The 21,361-nt window shown below is 41.1% G+C and overlaps 1 protein-coding gene across 5 annotated transcripts in view; it reads right to left on the bottom strand.

Annotated features, from left to right (window-relative positions):
• LOC132403828 (proton myo-inositol cotransporter-like) overlaps positions 1-21,361 on the bottom strand; it is a 207,505-nt gene that overhangs the window by 77,212 nt on the left and 108,932 nt on the right. For all 5 annotated transcript variants that reach the window (XM_059987547.1, XM_059987542.1, XM_059987543.1 and 2 more), the window contains 2 exons: positions 9,968-10,131; positions 8,372-8,492 (listed from right to left, as the gene is read on the bottom strand). In XM_059987547.1, the coding sequence (XP_059843530.1) occupies positions 8,372-8,492; positions 9,968-10,131 (285 nt within the window). The remainder of the gene's footprint in view (positions 1-8,371; positions 8,493-9,967; positions 10,132-21,361) is intronic.

Genomic DNA, 21,361 nt, shown 5'->3' with positions numbered 1-21,361 from the left:
AGATGTGACCAGTGGTGGGAACAAGATACAGCTGGCAAAAATAACAAAGCAATGATATCTTGGATGCAAAGGCTGGTAGGGTGAAAGGGAATGACCAAGGGAACCCTACCTCTGTTCTTCCTGGTGGGAGGTGGAGTGAGAGCATAAGTGTGGGAGACGGAGAATATGTGGACCAGAGTACCATCAACCAGAGGGAAAACCACGTTTCTTGCAAAATGAGGAATTTCAAAAGTCCTCAAGTGGAAAGCCTCATCTTGAAAACAGATGTAGAAGAGACAAACTGAAAGGTATGGTGTTCTGACAACAGACAGGATGGGAGGAGGTGTAGTCTAAGTAGCTGTGGGAGTCAGTGAGTTTATAGTACTTGTCAGTATATAGTTTGTCTCCCGAGATGGAGACAAAGATCTAGAAAGGAGGGAGAAGTGTCATGAATAGTTCAAGTGAATTTGAGGCTAGGGTGTCATTGGTAGCAAAGCTGACCTAACTAATGTGCAAGAGGTAGCACCAACGAAACTAGTATGCAGTGGAAAGAACATTAGAAACTGGTGCCAGAACAAGTTTGGAACAATAACTGCATCACAGAGCTAAATAATATTCATGTTTGTATATGACATTCATATTGAATTAACATTGATAATATAGCACATATCTATATCCACTTTCCTTTGGTTAGCTTAATTGTTACCTAACTTTTTTAAATAGCTGGATTGAGCTCAACTCACACACAAAAGTTCTAATCACATAAGTCCACCTTGCAAACAACTCATTCAACCACTTCTTTTAGCCGCTGATTGACGCTTCGATATTGACAATTTCTGCTTCAACCAGTTGCCTAAGCAGTGTAGCAGATTAGATTACAAAGAATAAGCTTGAATAAAAGTACTTTGCATTGGGTATATGGAACATGAGTTAAGATTGTGAGTATAAAAAGCTCATGATCTGTTTTGAGAGATCTTTCCAGAGTATAGAAAGAACAGTGGATTCTGGTTAACTAGGACACATCAGGACCAATATATTTTGGCCCAATTAAGTGGCTGTACCAATTAGTCAAAGTTTCACGGAAATACTTAAAAGTATTCTAACTGATTAATTATTCACTTAAATGAAATACAGAACAAATTAGAACACTAACACTATACTATTACAAACTATGTATTAGCTCCTAATAAGTATTGATGGAAGAATTCATCGCTGCTGTGTTCTTTTGATTGACTGTAAATGAACAAAAATCAGCAAACACCAAGTGTAGATAATGGTCTACCTTTGTTGCTTCATGCAGAGAGTGGTGAGTGCATGGAATGGGCTGCCGGCAAAGGATGTGGAGGCAAATACAATAGGGTCATTTAAGAGACTCTTGGATAGGTACATGGAGCTTAGAAAAATAGAAGGCTATGGGTAACCCTAGGTAATTTCTAAAGTAAGTACATGTTTGGCACAGCATTGTGGACCAAAGCGCCTGCACTGTGCTGTAGGTTTGCTATGTTTCTATGTTAAATACAATAGAATAAAATTAAAGAAATGTAGAGGGAAAAGAGGACACAAGTTGTCAAGGAAAGACTTAAAGTACATTTACGACAAGAGGTATTAATGGAAGGAGTTGGCTTCAACATAAAAAAAGAACCAGAGGATATAAATGAAGTGTTAAATGACTTCAACAGGGAGAGGTTTGGGAATGAAGTGAAAAAATTCCAAAAATTATCATTAAGGAGGTACTAGATGCCTTAGCAGACAAAGTTAAATAAATCCCCAGGGCCTTTCCCAGGATGCTATGATGACAAGGCAGGAGCTTGCTAGGCCCTGACAAAAGTTTTAAAATCTTTGTTCATAATTAGCAGCCTTACGACGGGCCCCTGTGGATAAAATTAAAATGGCATGGGAACAGGATCTAAATACCTCCTTATCTGATGAGAGCTGGGACTCGATTCTCAAATCTCAAAAAGTTAATTCTCAAATTAACTCAACCTCTCTTTGTACTCGCCATTGCCTTTTACAGTTTAAGATTGTTCATAGAGCCCATATGTCTAAATCTAAACTATCTCGATTCTACCCTGACATTAGTCCGCTCTGTGATAAATGCAAGAGGGGCGAGGCCTCTCTCATTCATATGTACTGGTTCTGTCCTAGCTTGGAGAAATTTTGGAAAGATGTCTTCACTACGTTATCGTATATTCTGAATCAGCACCTAGAACCAAACCCCTTAATCGCTTTGTTTGGTTTCTGGGGCGAGACAGATTTACGTCTGAGTCCGACCAAATGCCGAATATTATCCTTTGCCTCTCTCCTTGCTAGACGCTTGATCCTCCTTAGATGGAGAGATGTTGCCCCGCCATGCTCAATGGCTTAACGACATTATGGCCTGCTTGGACCTCGAAAAAATTCATTATTCAGTTCTTAATTCAGACCTAAAGTTCCATAAGGTCTGGGGACCTTTTATCGAGTACTTTCATAACCTTCCTCTTGACTAGGGTTTTTTCCTTTTCAGTCCCTTGCTTTCAGCTCCCTTTTTCTTTTTTTTTTCTTTTTTTTCTGGTAGTAGGCTTTATTATCCTCTGTTGCTAAGTGTATTCACAGTCTGGGAGTTTGACTGTCCTGATTTATATTCTCTATGTTGTGTTGTGGTTGGTCTGGAGTTTTTTTTTGGCTTGGGGAGGACACTAAGTTTACTTGTCTTCAATTTAGGTGCTTTTTTTAAAAAATTCTCTTTCTTTGTATCATATTGTCATTGTATGCTTAATTTTGCACTGTATTAATGTTCCTCATTGTGATTTGGGGTTTTTTAATTTGTAAAATGTATAAAAAAACTAATTTTAAAAAAATCTTTGTTCATCATGAATAACATGCCAGATGGTTGGAGGAATAGAAAATCTGAAACCTTTATTTAGAAACCGTAAAAGAACATCAAGGATAAGCCAGATGACAACAATCCTAAGTCTAATATCAGTGATAGGGAATTTATTTGAACATGTTCCACGAGGCAGAATGAGTCTACACGTGGAAAAGCCAAAAACAGAGTTTGTCAGCATAGCTTTGTTAATGGGAGATTCTGTCTAACCAATTTTGTGATTTCCCCCCCAAAAATTAATAATATATGTAGTGTGGTTGACGTGGTTTACATCAACTTTAGTAAGGCCTTTGATGGAGTCTCACATGGGAAACGGTTCAAAAGGTTAGAGTTCAAAGTTGGTGCATTGGATACAAAACTGGTTTAGTAACAGGACATAGAGAGTGATCATTGAGTCCGTGTTACTCTGATCAAAACCCATCCCTTTGACCCAACTCATCAATACCAACCAAGGTGTCTTCCTGAGTTAGTGCAACTTGCCTGCACTTAGACTATATCCCTTTAAACGTTTGCTATACAGTGCCTTGAAAAAGTATTCAGTTGCCACAACTATTATCACATTTTACAGTCTCATTATCTAACCTGTAATATATATAGAGGTAAGATTTTTTGTGCTAATCTACAAAACATTGTGCATCTTGCTAAATTAAAAGAAAAATTCAAAAACCCATTAACTATTTACTAAAAATGACTCATTTACGGTAACAAAGGGTCTAGGCTGAGTACTTTTACGATACACTGTAAACGGATTTGTCCAAAAGCATTTTAAAAGTAGTAATGTTGGAAAATGCATGGTCACGTACTTTGGTAGAAGAAACAAATGTGCGGACTATTTTCTAAATGGAGAAAATCCAAATATCTGAGATGCAAAGGGACTTGGGAGTGTTTGTGCAAAACACCCTAAAGGTCAACTTGCAGGTTGAGGCAGTAAGGAAGTAAAATGCAATGTTATCACTCACGAATGAATGAATGATCTTTATTGTCACTATACATAGATACAATGAAACACTGTTTGGCTTCCTCTCAAGCAATTAAATAAAGCAGTAGATAAAAACAAGACAGTAATAGAAAAACAGTATTAAATAGCTAAGTTGCAGCAGCACCAGAATATCACAGTAATGCGCAAAGTGCCGTTAGTGCAAGTATTTGAGTCCTTGTGTGTGCATGTGTGTGCTCACAGTTTCAGTCATTGTTCTGTGGGAGTGGTGTGATGGAGGCCACAGCTCTGGGGTAGAAGCTGTTCCTCAGTCTATTTGTTCTGGCTTTTAGTGTCCTCATTTCAAGAGGCCCAAAATATAAGAGCAGGGATGTGATACTTAAGGTTTTATAAGGCATGGTGAGGCCTCACCACGAGTATTGTGAACAGTTTTGGGTTCCTCATCTATGAAAAGATGTGCTGGCACTGCAGAGGGTTCAGAGGAGGTTCACATGAGGGACGTTTGATAACTCTGGGGCTGTACTTGCCAGAAATCAGAAGGATGAGAAGTGTTCTCATTGAAACTTTTCAGATGTTGAAAGGCCTAGACAGAGTAGATGTGGAAAGGAGATTTACCATGGTGGGGGAGTCTAGGACAAGAGGGCACAGCCTCAGGATAGATGGGCTTCCACTTAAAACAGAAATGCGGAAAAAGTTCCTTAGACAGAGGGTGGTGAACTTGTGGAATTTGTTATCACAGGCAGATGTGGAGGCCAGGTTGTTGGGTGTATTTAAGGTGGAGATCGATAGGTTCTTGTTTGGCCATGGCATGAAAGGTAATGGGGAGAAGGCTGAGGAGGGGATAAAAGGATCAGCCATGATTGAATGGTAGAGCAGACCATTAGGCCAAATGGCCTAATTCTGCTCCTGTTACCTGTCTCGTGAGCATGATGTAATTGTCTCATGACAGTGGGATGATGTGATGTCACATGATGGCATGTTCCAGCCGGTATAAAAGGGGACCCTGCAGTTTGTTGCGTAGTCACAGTTGGTAGTTATGTAATGGTGGGGAGGGGGAGCGGGAGAGAAGAATTGCCAGCTTTGTACAAACCGAAAGAATTGGGTAGAAATCAGCAGCGTTCTGTGTGTCTCGAACATGATTGACGTGGATTGTGGCATACACTTTTGGTTAACCCCTGCATGGTCTCGGATGTTGTGTGGTGACAACCTCCGGCAAAAGGTCAGTCACTTTTGAGAAACCTTATTCTTCGGGATCTCTTCGGAAAAGGCATTTCTCGGCAGGGATCTGTGTCAACAGTTTTGTCTTTTCTTCAAGAATCTCTTCATCAAGGGTTTGGGAAGTCTCTCCTCTCACTTACTCTATGAATCATATGGACTTCTTAAACTACCACTTTAAGACTGTGTTTGAATAAGATCTATTATCTCTAAGTTTGACTGCTTGATAACGATAAACGTATAACACTGTTAACTTCCGTTTAAGTTAGTTGTTTGTTTACTTTTCTGTTTTTTAATAGAGGTTAATAAATTCCGTTGTTTGTTTATAAAAACCCGACTCAAATTTCATATCTATTGCTGTTGGTACATAACACTCCTATGTCTTATGTTCTTATATCTGCCTCCACCATTCCCCTGGCAGCTTGTTCTGTAAACTTACCACCCTCTGAGTGGAAAAAAATGTCTTTCAGTTGTTCTTTAAATCTTCCCTCTCACCTTAAACCTATACCCCTTTGTTTTAGACAACTATATCTGGGAATAAGGCTATGATTACCTTATCTATGCTCTTATGATTTTATTAACCTCTCTAACATTACACCCTCACCCTCCCTTGATTCAGGGGAAACAGTCCCAGCCTATCCAGTCTATTCTCATAATTCAAGCCCCCCCATTCCCCACAACATCCTTGCCAATCTTTCCTGGACTCTTGTCCTGCTTAATCACATCCGTTCTCTAGTGTAGTGGTCACCAACCCTTTTAAGCCCAAGATCCCCTACCTTGGCCTTAGTAAAAGGCAAGATCGACCCCAGATCGATTAGTTACACACATGTGCATTGGGGCAGAAAAGACCGGAAGTAAAACCCCGCAACCAGGAAGTAGAAATAATGTATAAATACCAGAGGTACCCACCCTTTTTTGCACTGCGGACTGGTTTAATATTGACAATATTCTTGCGTACCGGCTGATGTGGATGGTGGGGTGGGGGGATGTTAAACACAACTGGAATACAGCGATACTCGAAGCAGGTTCCTTATGTCCAGTCTATTCTGCAATTTAGTTTTCACGGCTCTTGGCACTTAGCTGCTGTCCCACTTGCTCACATTTTTTCCGCTCAAAAAGCTCAACGGGTTTCTCTTTAAGTGCAGGGCACTTGGACTCAGAGTACCGACACAGTTTTGAGGGCTTCATTGCCTCATTAGACAGCCTCCGGGCCCGAACTGCAGCCTCCCACCTGCCCGCCGCCAGCCGCCTTGACCAGTTGGTTGTGGGTGTGGTGAGAGGCCAAGGTCAGGGCCGGAGGTTCCCGTGCTGGGGCCGTGGCGGTCACAGTCCAGAGAGAGCAACCGACTGAACGTGGAGTGAGACAGGGTGCGCGTGCGTGCCCGACCCCCTTGTTGGGCTGACAAAGTTTGTTTCAGTAGATCGCAGCGCGGTACCTGCTCTGCTACTTACCAAACCCGAATTAGGTCATCTGCGAATATTTTAGCACCACGTTCCCCACGAACATTCGATGTGCTGAACGGGTTTAGAGGTGGCACCCATCTGTCTGTGCTCCAAACCAGTAGCAACAGCACTTCCTGCCGGCGGCACAAGGTGGCCGGTTACCCGAGACCAACCAGTGATCCCTGGCATGAGGGTGTCACTGCGTTTAGGTGACTGATGACCTCGCGAGGGTAATGACTTTGCGTGCGTTCAATTTCAACAGTGGGCATGACAGGGAATGAGGAAAGGTGCAGTGGACTCATATCGTTTCCTCGCGGCCCGGTGGTTGGGGACCACTGAAGTACACTGAGTAGTGTGTGGCGGGGAGCTACACGCATGCACACTGGGCAGAAAGAACGGAACTAAAACCCTGCAACCCGGAAACAATTTCTCAACAGTATTTGTGAATTTATTTTTCTTTCTTTTTTTTTCGGGATCTACTGGGAAAGTCTCAAAGGTCAATCAGTCGATCGCGATCGTCAGGTTGGTGACCACTACTCTAGTGTATCAACAAGTATTGCACACAATTTTCCAGGTACAATCCCATCAATGTCTGAAACAGCTGCAACATGGCATCTCAACTCTGGCAGTCAATTCCCATATCTGCTTAATGCAAGCATCTCATTCACCCTCTGTGTTGCCACTTCCTGGGGGGTTATGTACTTGTACCCAAAGTCTCTCTATTACAGGTTACTTCTAGTGTTTGGAAGCCTGTGACTATTAGTGTACTACACTCAGCTACTCTCACAATATTGAAGTCTACAGCTCAGTGAACCAAGTATTTGCAAATAACATGATCCTTGATGAATGGCATGGATATCTTGGGCCAAAAGGTGCATTTGACCGTAGACACTAGAGCAGAATTAGGCCATTCCACCCACTTCCATGCTGTATGCCTATGATCCCAGTTGCGTAGTGTCCTATGTAACTAAGGGCAGCACAAGGAGATCCAGGGTGGCACAGTAACACATTTCCCCTATGATTGCTGTGGTTCCCTCCAACATCCGCAAGATGCTCAGCTTGGTAACTTAACTGATCTCTGCAAATTATCCCTGATGTAGTTGGTGGCAGTTGGCAACAGGTCACAGGGAAATAAATACACGAGTGGGTTGATGGATTTACTTGAAGTCCAGCATAGAGGTTAATCATTTAGTTCATCAAGTCTGTATGATCAGAAAACATGAAACCTCAGAAAAGACAGCCCCAAGCGCAGTTGGCAAGGATATACTGATGCTTCAATATGCTCAGCCATCTTAAGTAATAATTATTTTCATCACGATCATCAGTATTGTGATTAAATAGAACCTTTTCTAAATGAGCATTTCAAAAATCCCCCTATTTGAGGGCACATATTTGAGATTCTTCTCAATACTTGTCAAGCTCTCTTGGTCACTCAATCATATACTGATTTGAGCAACTTAAGGTTATTTAATATGGTGTCTAAACCATTTCTTTTGCAGCTTTGAAATTCTCTGATAGAAGTACAAATGAGTGTACTGTTTTCAGTTCTTATTCCTGCTTGAACTGCTGGAAGAAAATAAATTTATGATGGCAAAAACTCATTTCAGCTTTATTTTTTTAAAACCAGGCCTGAGGCTTCCCCTCAATTTTATCTATTTCCATCATCACTCTCTAGGTAGACATTAAGAACGCAAGAAACAGTAGAAAGCCATGTGGCTCTTCAAACCTGCCATTCATTCATCACACCATCAATGCTAATCCTTGAATCCATCTTTGTGCCCAATCACCATCTCAACTGATTTACCAGATTTATGAGAATTCAACAAGTACAAGTTTGTTGCACTTAAGGCCATTGTACAAAGTCACAACCCAACAATAATGGACTACTTCATGACAATGACAGCTTGTAACTTATCACTAAAAAGAGTACTTACTTATAATTAATACAGCTGACATTACGTCCAGAAGGGTCTCTGGGGTGTAGAGTTACAGGTGGTGATGTTAGAGCCGATAATAAAAATCCAACTGCTAGAATCACAAGGCTTACTGCTGTTCCTGAAAAAAAATTAAAGGAAAATTCATTAAAAAATATATTACCGCATCAGAAGTTCATCCCTTAAACGAGATGTACAAATAATTTCCTAACAACAATAATTAATGATTTTTCCTTATAAACACAAAATGGCTGAAAAAAATGCTTGTGGAAGGAACACAATGCTTGTAATCAGTGACTGAGTTTACGAGTCTTCTCCAAAACACAAGAAGAACACCAAAGAGAAAATGGTGGAATCACTGAAGAGCCCACAACATTTTCTTTTTAGCCCAACATTAATTTGGCTTAATATCTTGCACAGTCACTTCATCTGTGGAATAACCTCTGTACTCTAAGCCTGAACAACCAGCAGCTTGCATTGTTTAGTTTGCTTCAGATTTCCTGATTTGCAGTTATTTTTATTACTAATGATAACAGTATTATTTTTAAACAATAATCTGAATCTGAATTACTGGTATTAGTAGAATTCATTGTTAAAATGTTTTGGGACTGACAAGCTACACCAACTTCTGATTAATTCAGGGCTCAAGCTGTGACACCCCTGGTACCATCAGAACAAAAGTCAAACACCTAGCCATGTAATGAAACAGCTGGGAAATTGATTGTTTGTTTGCATGGCTGTTATTAGCTCATGTACTACTTCAAAGTAAACTACATTCACTCAAATCTGTTGCCACTCAAATGGAATTATTTCACTTTACCAAAATGCAGCACCAAGTTTCAATATTCTTTTAAGGTTTGGTGCTTCACACTTGCACCTTGGCGACTGTAGATCTGGGTAATATGTCCAAGTATTTGATTGCATTTTTATAGAAATATTTCTCTTAAGCATCTGTACTATGAAGCTCAGAACTGCAACTTGCACAATCATGTATTTCTTTCACTGCAGTTTCCAAGATCACCAGCATCAATGCAAACAAGCAAACTTCCAGTTTCTCTTATTGTACTATCATGAATCAGAAGAGCACCCAAATTAATTTATCTGACATATTTGATATATATCAGCCTTCAAAGGTGTTTACCTCAGAGTCTTCGTTACATCATTATTAAAAGGAAATGCCTTGAATAGAAAGCTTTTAAGTAATCACTAAATCAGAGTAATTGCTAAAATAAATTTCAATAATCAGTTATTTTTAAGGGGAGCCTCAACTTTCCTGATTTAATTTGAGTCAAGTGGAAATCAGCTTTATTTGTCAGCATACTTAGAAACATACAGTGAAATGTGTCAATTGTGTGAAATCAAATCAAATCAAATCAGCAAGCTCACAAGTGTTGCCATGAACTGGAGCACCCAGACAAAACCCACGCGGCCAAGGTGAGTACATACAAACTCCTTGCAGATGTCAGTGGGTATTGGAACCCACATCGATAATTGCTAGTGCTGTAAAGCAGTGCTTTAACTACCATGCTGCTTTAAGATATAGCTAAGAGGTTGTAATACCATTAATACAAGTACCCAGGAATTTAAGTTACCAACCTGTAAGGCTAAATAGGGTAAGCTTTCTGCGTCCAGCTTTCTCAACCAGCCAGACTCCAGCCATTGCAAAAATGAAGTTGGTTCCTGCTGTGACTGCTGCCAACCATATTGCTAGTTTGTCATCTTGGACTCCCGACATCTGCAATATCGTAGCGCTGTAGTACCTAGTAACAGATATAGAAATTATGTAATCATTAGCAGTACAATATAAACACAAGATAGCTGAAACATTGTGTACTTGTACTGCAAAAGACATACATACACTAATGAGTCACTCTGCATTTCCAGATAATAAAAGAGAAGGGAACTACAGGGTATTAATAACAGGATTTTTTTGTAATTTAGGAAACTTGTTTCGAATATCAATTCTTACATCCACATAGTTAATGAACCCAATTACAAGGAGCACTGCCACAACAAAGCAGCCTCCATCACTGAATGCCCACGCTGTCCAGGCCATGCTCTCCTCTCACAACTGCCATCGAGAAGGAGAGTCAGGAACAGTTATTATCCTTCAAACTTCAGGCTCTTGAAACAGGATGGATACTTCACTCAACTCTAAACTGATTCTACAAGCTATAGGCTCACTTTCAGGGACTCCACAACTCATGCTCTCAATATAATTTATTCATTTACTTGCACAATGTCATCTTTTGCACATTATTTTTGTCAGTCTTTATGCATAATCTTACATATATTCTACTTTATTTCTTTACTTTCATGTACATGTCTGCAGGAAAATGAATCTCAAGTAATATATGGTGACATACAGCATATGTACTTTTATAATAAATTTATTTTGGTTTGACTTTGCCAGTTTATGATGCTGCTGGTGAAGCACAGGGATAACTTGAAGGCAACAAATAAAACTATGAACTACTCTATTAAAAACACTTTTTCTCAGGTCTCTGCAATCAACAGCCTGCAACATCCCTTTTGGAGGTGAGCTTTTGAACCATTATCTGACATTTTTGAAGTGTGAAGGGAAGTTTTGAAGGTGTAAGTTGGATGCAGCGTGGCGTGTATGGGTGAAATTGAGGCAACAGGGCCCAGGACAGAGAGCAGGGGATGAGCCAATGTTTGGCTGTTGCTGGAGCAGACTTGGGCCCAATATGAAGCAGCAGAACAAAAGTTAAGTGAGCTGAAGCGGGATAGAATCAAGGCAGTGGGACCCGGGCCCAAGAGCAAGGAAAAAGCCGAAGTTTAACTGATTTAAGCGCTGGGCCAGATTGGAAAGTTTGAAAACTGGCTGAACCAGCAGATTCCAGGCTCAAGAACGTATTGGAGCAGCAGGGCCTGGGTTCAAGAGCAAAGAGCCATTTGGCTGATTTAAGCACTGTGCCAGATCGAAAAGGTCAAGGTGCTGGAGCCAGAAGAGAGGGATGGGCCGGAGTTCGGCTTGCTGTTCACGAGGTTTACTGGTCACTGCTCTGAACTGAGGCTATGGCCTACAAAAAATGTGCTCCTGGATTGGCTGAGAATGGCTTCGTAGCTGCAGACTGACTTCCATAAACTTCAGTTCTGAAAGTTATTTGCTTATTTTTATTGTTTGCACAACTTGTTTCTTTTCCCTGAATATTAGGTGTTTGATGGCCTTCTTTTTTAACAGGTTCTAATTGACTTCTTTATTTACTGGCTGCCTGTCAGGAGTCAAATCTCAGGTTGCACAAAGTATACATACTTTGACAATAAGCGCACTTTAAGCTTTGATGTATTTGTAAAATGCTGCTATTCTGTGGTCAAATTTAATTTGTACCATATTCAGTGACCCAGCAGAGGCATCTTCAGTTCAAGCCTCAAATTAAACACACATGAGGGTTGGGGGTTCTTGTGGAGATGCTTGAATGCTGCACAGAAGCAATGCAACATACAGGCACTTTGGCATGAGCTTCAGATTCGGATTTACGTATCACATGCACATTGAAACGTGGCCTCCTGTACTGCCTTAAGGCCAAACTCAGTCAAATGGCCACACCTCATATTCCATCTGGGAAGCCTCCAGCCTGATGGCATGAGCATCGATTCCTCTAGCTTCCAGTAATAACTCTCACCTCCCTCCTTCTCCATTCCTCATTCTGGGTATTTACCCTCTCATGCCTTTTACTCACCTGTCCATCACCTCCCTACTCCTTCCCCAACCCCTCCCAGCTTCTTTCTTCATCCGCCCTCCCCTACTCACCTTTCCCCTTCACTTAAAATGTATTATATTCTCTGGCTCATAATATTCTAAACAGTATACATTACAATGACTTAAGCAGTAATCTGTATAGATTAGAAGGACTAGAAAGTCAAGATTTGCTCAGTAAACTTGAGTTTAAAATGGGTTGTGGACTTCTCACAACACAACACACTGTTATAAAAAAAAAAGTCGTCCCACAAAACAAAACGAACAGACACGTGAATGAAAAGCAGATACAAAACATAAGAAATTCATAAAACAAAGAAGAGTATATTACAGGTGTTTTGGCAGCTGGATAAAAGGAAAGAAGAAAAACAGGAACAGATCTTGTAAACGCTGAATTTGCTGAACCCAAAACTGGCCTATGAAAAAGTCATGAACATAACTTGAGACAGTTATACAGCACAATTGTATGGTCTTTCAGCCCAATGAGTCCATGTTAACCCATTTATTTCATTTTATTCTGCCCATATTCAAATTCAAATACAAAATTCAATTCAAACCACATTTATTATCAAAGAATGCATAAATTACACACCTTGAAATTTGTCTGCTTACAGGCAGTTACAGAGCAAGAAACCCGAATAACCCAATGTAAAAATAAGCTATCAGAAGTCACTGCATAGAGAAAGAGAAAAAAAACCCAGAAATCATGTAAATGACAGAAGCAAGCCAGCAGCACTCCAAACCAGACTGAGTCCCAGATCCACTCCTGGAGCAGCCAGAGCAGGCCCAAACCTCAGTCCCAGCTCATCACACCAGTGGGGCAAAAAAGCAGAGCAGCGGATCAGTTCACAGCCTCGTCTCCACGGAGAAAAGAAAGAACATTCCCATTAGCTCCCTCGAGATTCTGAAATTCACCAAGACCAGGGGTTTCCAACCTGGGGTCCATGGACCCCTTGCTTAATGGTATTGGTCCATTGCATTAAAAAAAAGGGTTGGGAATCCCTAACCTAAGACACAAGAGCTAACTTACAGTTGCCAATGAACCAACCAACCTCCATGCATTTGGGATCAGAGAGGAAAATGGGGCACTTGGAAGCCCATGCACCCAGGGGAACATGCAAACTCCAGAGTGAGCCAGAGCTGTGCATTAAACTCAAGTCACTGGAACTGTGAGACAGCATCTTCATCAGCTTCACTACTATGCCACTCAATGAGATTCCGCTATGCGGCATCTCTATAGACAATAAGTCACAGGACTTTCTGGTGAGGTCCTGTGCACTTTGGAACATAAAACCAGCATCACAATGGGTGGCCAAAACAGGCTACACCTGTGAAACCAAAATTGACCATACTGAAAACCGTTTAAATGTTTCTGACATACATACAATAACAGACTTGTATGGAAATCCTTATATATTTAACTTTTAAGAAAGGAGCTTATCAATTTTTTTTAAAGTCTAAAAAAATACTCCAAAATCTGGTGCAGCCCAATGCTAGCATGGACACTGAGTCACACTGCCTCCAGTGTAATCTCTCCTGCATGGCTCAAACAGATGATACTGCAACATGACGCCTTGTCCGTGCTGCAACTGATGCCACGCAGATTTCTTGCCACTGGTCCCACCAATAAACCAACGAACCAGACCTGCAGCTTTCCACATTACCAATGTCCCACATGGTCTTGTGATCACTCTAAAAACGACTAAGACATTTACTTACTGTTTGACTGAACACTGCCTTCATGCACCGTCTTTGACACCTCTCTGTTGCAGGCAGCAAACACAGTCCGCACCAACTCCAGCTCCTCCACTCAACTCGCTGATGGGGTAGACTTGCAGTATCTAATGTTGTTAATGCCCAGCAGTAATGCCTAAACCAAAAGCCGCGGATCAAGCAGGAGGTACATCTTCTGTTGAAGGCTAGATCTGTGGCAATCAAGCTTAACAACCCAGGCCTGCACCAGAAAACCAGGTATGATTTGTGGAGGGCTATTTTAAGGGTGAAGAGACAATTTTGAACGAGGTTGGAGCAATATCAGATGCATGGCAACTCTGGCAGGGTCTGTAAGACATTATATCCTACAAAGTGAAACCCAATAGCATGAATGGCAGCGATGCTTCACTATCAGATGAACTCAACACCTTCTAAGCATGCTTCGAAAGGGAAAACACAACCAATGCTGTGAAGATCCCTGCTGCACTTGATGACCCTGTGATCTCCATCTCAGAGGCCGATGTTAGACTGTCTTTAAAGAGAATGAACCCTTGTAAGGCAGAAGGTCCAGAAGGAATACCTGGTAAGGCTCTGAAAACCTGTGCCAGCCAACTAGCGGGAGTATTCAAGGACATTTTCAACCTCTCACTGATACGGGCAGAAGTTCCCACTTGCTTCAAAAAGGCAACAATTATACAAATGCTTACGAATAATGTGGGCTGCCTTAATGACAATCGCCTGGTAGCATTCACATCGACACTGATGAAGTGCTTTGAGAGGTTGGTCGTGACTAGACTGAACTCCTGCCTCAGCAAGCACCTGGACCCATTGCAATTTGCCTATAGCCACAATAGGTCATTGTCAGTCGCAATCTCAATGGATCTCCATATGGCTTTAGACCACCTAGACAACACAAGCATCTACGTCAGGATGCTGTTCATCAACTATAGTTCAGCATTTAATACCATCATTGCCACAATCCTGACTGAGAAGTTACTGAACCTGGGCCTCTGTACCTCCTTTTGCAATTAGATCCTCGACTTCCTAATTGGAAGACCACAGTCTGTGCGGATTGGTGATAACATATCCTCCTCGCAGACAATCAACACTGGGGTGTGTGCTTAACCCACTGCTCTACTCTATATACCCATGACTGTGCGGCTAGGCATAGCTCAAATACAATCTATAAATTTGCTGACGATACCAGTGTTGGTAGAATCTCAGGTGGTGATGAGAGGGTGTACAGGAGTGAGATATGCCAACTAGTGGAATGGTGCTGCAGCAACAACCTGGCACTCAACGTCAGTAAGGCGAACGAGTTGACTGAAGGTAAGACGAAGGAACACTTATCAATTCTCAGAGACGGATCAGAAGTGGAGACAGTGAGCAACTTTAAGTTCCTGGGTGTCAAGATCTCTGAGGATCTAACCTGGTCCCAACATATTGATGTAATCATAAAGAAGGCAAGACAGCACCTACACTTTATTAGGAGTTTGAAGCAATTTGGCATGTCAACAAATACGCTCAAAAACTTCTTTAGTTGGACTGTTGAGAGCATCACTGTCAGGCTGCATCACACTCTGGTATGGAGGGGCTACTGCACAGGACCGAAAGAAGCTGAAGCTGCAGAAGTTTATAAATATAGTCAGCTTCATCTTGGGCACTAGCCTACAAAGTACTCAGGACATCTTCAGGGAGCAGTGTCTCAGAAAGGCAGCATCCATTATTAAGGACCTCCAGCACCCTGGGCATGCCCTTTTCTTGCTGTTACCATCAGGTAGGAGGTATAGAAGCCTGAAGGCACACACACAGCGATTCAAAAAGAGCTTCTTTCCTCCTGCCATCTGATTCCTATATGGACATTGAAACTTTGGACACTACCTAACTTGTTTTTAAAATAAACAGCATTTTTGTTTTTGCACTTTTTTAAAAAATCAATTAATATACATAATTGATTTACTTGTTTATTATGTTTTATTTTATTTGTTTTTCTCTCTGCTTGATTATGTATTGCATTGAACTGCTGCTGCTAAGTTAACAAATTTCACGTCACATGCCGGTGATAATAAACCTGATTCTGATTAAAACAGACAATAACAGCTTTGGTTGGTCCCATTGCGACCGCTGCATCTGAGCATGTCGCCATCTTACTGGCAGTTATGCTCACAAGGAAAACCTAGAGTTATCATTCAATCCATTGTTTCTCTGATTTTTAAAAAATCACTAAAGGTTTTCAACTACCATCCACAAGATGGCATCTCTCAGTGCTGTCAGGAAGGAAATGTAAATTTGTGTTTTTCAACCAAATCAAAATGGATTAAGGAGCTGTATTGTCACATTATGGATGTGTGTGTGGGTCACTACAGTATTTGAGCGACCAACATAGTAAGAGTTTCTCTGCTAATCTTTGACCTTGGCCCCATATCTCCCAATGATCCTTTGCTCTCAGTAGCTGAAGATGACAAGTGGGCTGCCTTCAAGTGAGTGAATCGAAGGAAACCATCCAGTCCATATGGAGTATTGGTTAAGTACTGAAGTCAAAGATGCAATCATCAGGATGCTCTCCATCAATTACAGCTCAGCATTTAATACCATCACCCCATCAAATCTAATGAGTACATTGCAAGACCTGAGCCTCAATACCTCCTTGTGCAGTTGCATTCTGGATTTCCTTACTTGCAGACCCCGTCATTTCAAATTGACAAAAACATTTACACAATTTCCATCAGCACAGGAGCACCACAGGAATGCGTGCTTAGCCCTTGCTCTATGACTGTGTGGCTAAGCACAACTCCAACACCATACCAGTTTGCATGACACCACTATTGTGGCCCATGTCAAAGACAGTGATGAATCAACATACAGGAGGAAGATTGAAATTTGCCTGAGTGGTGTCATAACAACAACCTCTCACTCAATGTCAGCAAGACCAAGAAACCGATTGTAGAGTTCAGGAGAGGGAAATCAGAGGTCCATGAACCAGTAATCATCAGAGGAGGAGAGGGTTAGTTACTTTAAATTCCTGGATGTCACTATTTCAGAGGATCTGTTCTGGACATATTATATAAATATACTTACAAAGAAAGCACAACAGCACTTCTACTTCCTCAGGAGTTTGCAGAGGTTCGACATGACATTGAAAACCTTGGCAAATTTCTACAGATGTGCAGTGGAAAGAGTGCTGACTGGCTGCATGACGGCCTGGTATGGGAACACCAATGCCTTTGAGCAGGAAATCCTACGAAAGGTAGTGGATTCGGCCCAGTACATCACAGGTAAGGCTTCTCAACTATTGAGCATGTCTACAAGAAAAAAATTGCTATAGAAAAGCAGCAACTATCATCAAAGATCCTCACCACCCAGACCTTCTCACTGCTGTCATCAGGTAGAAGGTACAGGTTCCTCAGTACTTGCGCCACAAGGTTTGAGAACAGTTGCTACCCCTCAACCATCTAGGTCTTGATTAAAAGGGAATATTTCTGGCGTACCTACAGCCGATGGTCTCACTTTTAAGACAGTTTATCTTGTTATGTCACGCTCTTTCATTTCGTGTTATTGCTATATCTTCATATTTGCATTTGCTCTGTTTGTTATTCATTGATTCTGTTAACAGTTACTGGTCTAAATATTTGCTAAGTACGCCCACATGGAAAAGAACCTCAGGGTTGTATGTGGTAACTTAATTTTACTTTGAACTTTGGCCTCTAGATTGTAACTGATCTATTAGATCAGGTGCTTTCTTCGTTCTTGTAAAGCAGGTCTGACTGGAGAAGCATGAGACACCATTAGACACTCAGTTAATGCCAAAAGGGAACACTGCTTCACCATGGAAACATCAATGATGGTCAAATTCAGGTCCACACTGTGTGCATTCTTTCAGAAGTTATGTCCTCTGTGATCAAAGGACATTCCCATTCTCCTCAGCATCTCTTGCCCACAGTCAGCAGGCATTGCCACATTATCTTTTTCATAGCACTTCAGACTCCACCCCTCCTTACTTCCTACCTCAGCCAATTTTGAATCCATTGAATGAGTTGTTCCTGAATTCCATGGGATGTAACCTTCCAGACTAGCCTATGATATGGGACCTTGTCAAAGCGCTTGCTAAAGTCCAAACAGACAGCATCCTCTGATTTATCCTCAGCTACCCTTTTTGTTACTTCTTCACAAAATGATCAAGCACTAATTTTCACCCACAAAGTTGCAATGACTCTTCCAAATCAGACTCTGTCCTGAAGGGTCTTGGCCCAAAACATCGACTGTACTCCTTTCCATTGATGCTGATTGGCCTGCTGAGTTCCTTCAGCATTTTGTGTGTGTCTCTCTATCTAAATGCAGGTAGGTCCTGTCCCTCAGAATTCCCTCCAGTAACTTTCCTAATACTGATGAGAGGCTGACCAGCCTGTAGTTCCCTCATTTGTCCTTGTTACTTCTGTAAACAACAGAACAACATTAGCCACCTTCGAATTTTCAGGAGCTAATGATGAAGGAAATATCTTTGCAAGGGCCTCCGTGATTTCTCATCTAACCTCTCAAAGTTCAAGGTTGCAGGCCCTGGGGTTTGATTCACCTGAATGTGCTGTAAGACTGTAAAATATGAAGATCTTCCAAAACATCCACACCTGTGTCTTCTATCTCATGAGCAACCATGATTTTCTCCTCAGTAAACACCAAAGTTTACTGAGGAGTAAGTTCATTAAAAACCCCTCCCACCCCCTACAGCTTGAGGCAGATGTAGCAATTCTCCCTTGCCAGCCTTTTACACTTAATCTAAATTATAGAACCCGCTGGGATTTTACTTAACCTTAACTGCCAGATCGATGCCATACCCTCTCCTTGCCCTCCCGGTTTTCTCTTAAGAGTATTTGTATTTTTTTAGTCATCAAGGGATTCCCTGGATCTCAACCTCCTTTCAATCTTTTTCTTAACCAGGGCCTCATTAGCCAAGCTTCTCTGAACTTACCAGATTTAATCTTCACCCAAACAGAAACAACTGCTCATGCACTTTTGATATCACACTCCTAGAAGCCTCTGACATGTTATTCGTTCATTGCCCTCTAATTGACTTCTGTTCTTTACTGCCTAAATTAGCCATGCTTCAGTTTAGGACCCTAACCTCTGGACCTGTCCTCATTTTCCATTTGCAACTCCTCAGAAAATGAAGTAGAGCATGCAATACAGACAACATTCAGACTTGAGAGTTTAATCACTTATCCTTGACATTCAATAGTCTAATTATCGTCAAGTCCTCCATTATCAACAACATGGAATTCAATAACCCAAAAACTCAGCTGGATCACTGAGAGCATTCCTTCTCATATCCCAAATCCTTCCAGCAATCAAAGTTCAAAAGTTCAAAGAAAAAAATTATCATATACGTCACCACATACATCCCTGGAATTATTTTTCCTAAGGACGTAATTAGCAAATCTATAGAACAGTAACTGTAAACAGGATCAATGAACAGCAAGTTCTGCTACTGCAAATATAAATAAGTAACAATAAATAAGGAGAGCATGAGATAACAAGATAAAGAGTCTTTAAAGTGAGACCATTGGCTCTGGGAACACCTGAAATAAGATGACTGTGGTTAACCCATTTTGTTCAAAAGCCAGATGGTTCAGGGGTAGTAAGTGTTCTTGAACTTGGTGATGTGAGTCCTGAGGCGCCTGTACCCTCTACCTGATAGCAGCAGTGAGAAAAGAGCATGACCCAGGTGGTGAGGATCTTTGATGATGGGTGCTGCTTTTCTAAGGCAATGTTTCATGCAGATGTGTTGAATGGTTGAGAGGGTTTTACCTGTGATGTACTAGGCCAAATTGACTACCCTTTCTAAGATTTTCTGCTCAAAGACATTGGTGTTCCTATACCAGGCTGCAATGCAGCCAGTCAGCACACTTTCCAATGTATATCTATAGATGTTTGCCAAGGTTTTTGATGACAAGCCGATTATCTGCGGACTCCTTTCTTTGCAATTATATTTATATGATATGTCCAAGACAGGTACTCTGATATAGTGACACCGAGGAATTTAAAGTAACTGACCTCTGTGCCTTTGATATTTCATTGAGCACTTGCTCAGGGACCTCTGGTTTCCCTCTCCTACAAGTCTTGGTCTTGATGACTGAGTGAGAGATTGTTGTTGTTACACCACTCAACAAAATTTTCAATCTCCCTCCTGTATGCTGATTCATCATCAACTTTGATATGAAGCACAAATGAAGTGGAATGGATTTAACTCATTTTGCCATGATGACAAGCATCTCAATACCATTCTGGACAAACCAGTCCGTTAATCTGCTCGATAGGCATCCCAGTTACCATCATGTACACTAACTTCCTCTGCTACTGGCATTCAGCTGCAGAATGTACCATCTGTCACGTGACTAGGCTGCTGCAATAACACCTCCCAAATCTGCACTTGGAAAGTGTTGTTGAACCAAGAACAATAAGGGCAACAGGCACATAGGGATGTCATCACCTGCAGGATGCTTTCTAAGTTCCTGTACCTTGGAGAAAAGCAATAAGCCTTGAATGTCAAAGACAATACTGCAATCACTCTGATGACACAAGTATAACATTTGTCAAGCCGAAGAGCAAAACAGCCAGGAGGATGCGAGGAACTGAATTACAAATAATTCTCATGTGAGGAGCATAAATGAAGTTAATGATTAAAGCTTTTTGCACAACACAGTAATCTGAAAAATTGGCTTTAGAGAAATATTTGTTATTGCAAACATAACTTGGTTAATCATAACATGAGGCAATCTTAATGACATGATCAGGCCACACTTGAATTAATGTGTATAATTCAGATTGCCACAGCACAGTAGGATTTTTATAATGGCGTAGCATTAGAAAGTAAGTAAAGAGATACTGCTTGAAATGGAAGGTTTACGTAAAAAGAGGTTGCATAGGTCAGGTTTATTCTCACTGGAACGTAGGAAGCTGAAAGCTAACTTCATAGACATTTACTAAATTATGAGGGCATAGATAGTGTCCTTCATTTTAGGATAGAAAAGCCTGAAGCTAGAGGTTATGGGCTTAAGAACAAAGGGAAGAAATGAATAAATCAGACAGGCAGGCTTGCCCACACAGAGGATGGTGCACATACAAAGTAGGTTTAGAGTGGAAGTGGTAGAGGCAGATGCATTTACAACATTTTAAAAAGGCATTTGGATAGATACTTGAAGTGGAAGGGAGCAGAAGGATTCAGGCCTAATAAGGGCAAAAGGGATGAGAGCAGACAGACATCACAATCAGCTAGAACAAGTGGTGTATTTTTGTGTCATATGACACTAAGCACTTCTGTAGACTAATCTTTGCAGTCAGAGTTATTGTGACATTCCTACAAAATACCTATGGAGCAGTAGACAACACAGCAAGTCCAGTTGCCTTGATTTACTACTGCTTGATATACAATGACCTGGATGACTGAGAACCTTCATAAACATATGGAACATTAACTTTGCCAAATCACCAACAAAAACACTAATAATGAAGAATAATTTATGTTGCAGCATAGATGATCATACTGCCCATATTACCCTCATTAA

Source organism: Hypanus sabinus, chromosome 13, assembly GCF_030144855.1.
Source record: "Hypanus sabinus isolate sHypSab1 chromosome 13, sHypSab1.hap1, whole genome shotgun sequence".
NCBI classification, from domain to species: domain Eukaryota; kingdom Metazoa; phylum Chordata; class Chondrichthyes; order Myliobatiformes; family Dasyatidae; genus Hypanus; species Hypanus sabinus.
This window is presented reverse-complemented; position numbering and strand designations above follow the sequence as displayed.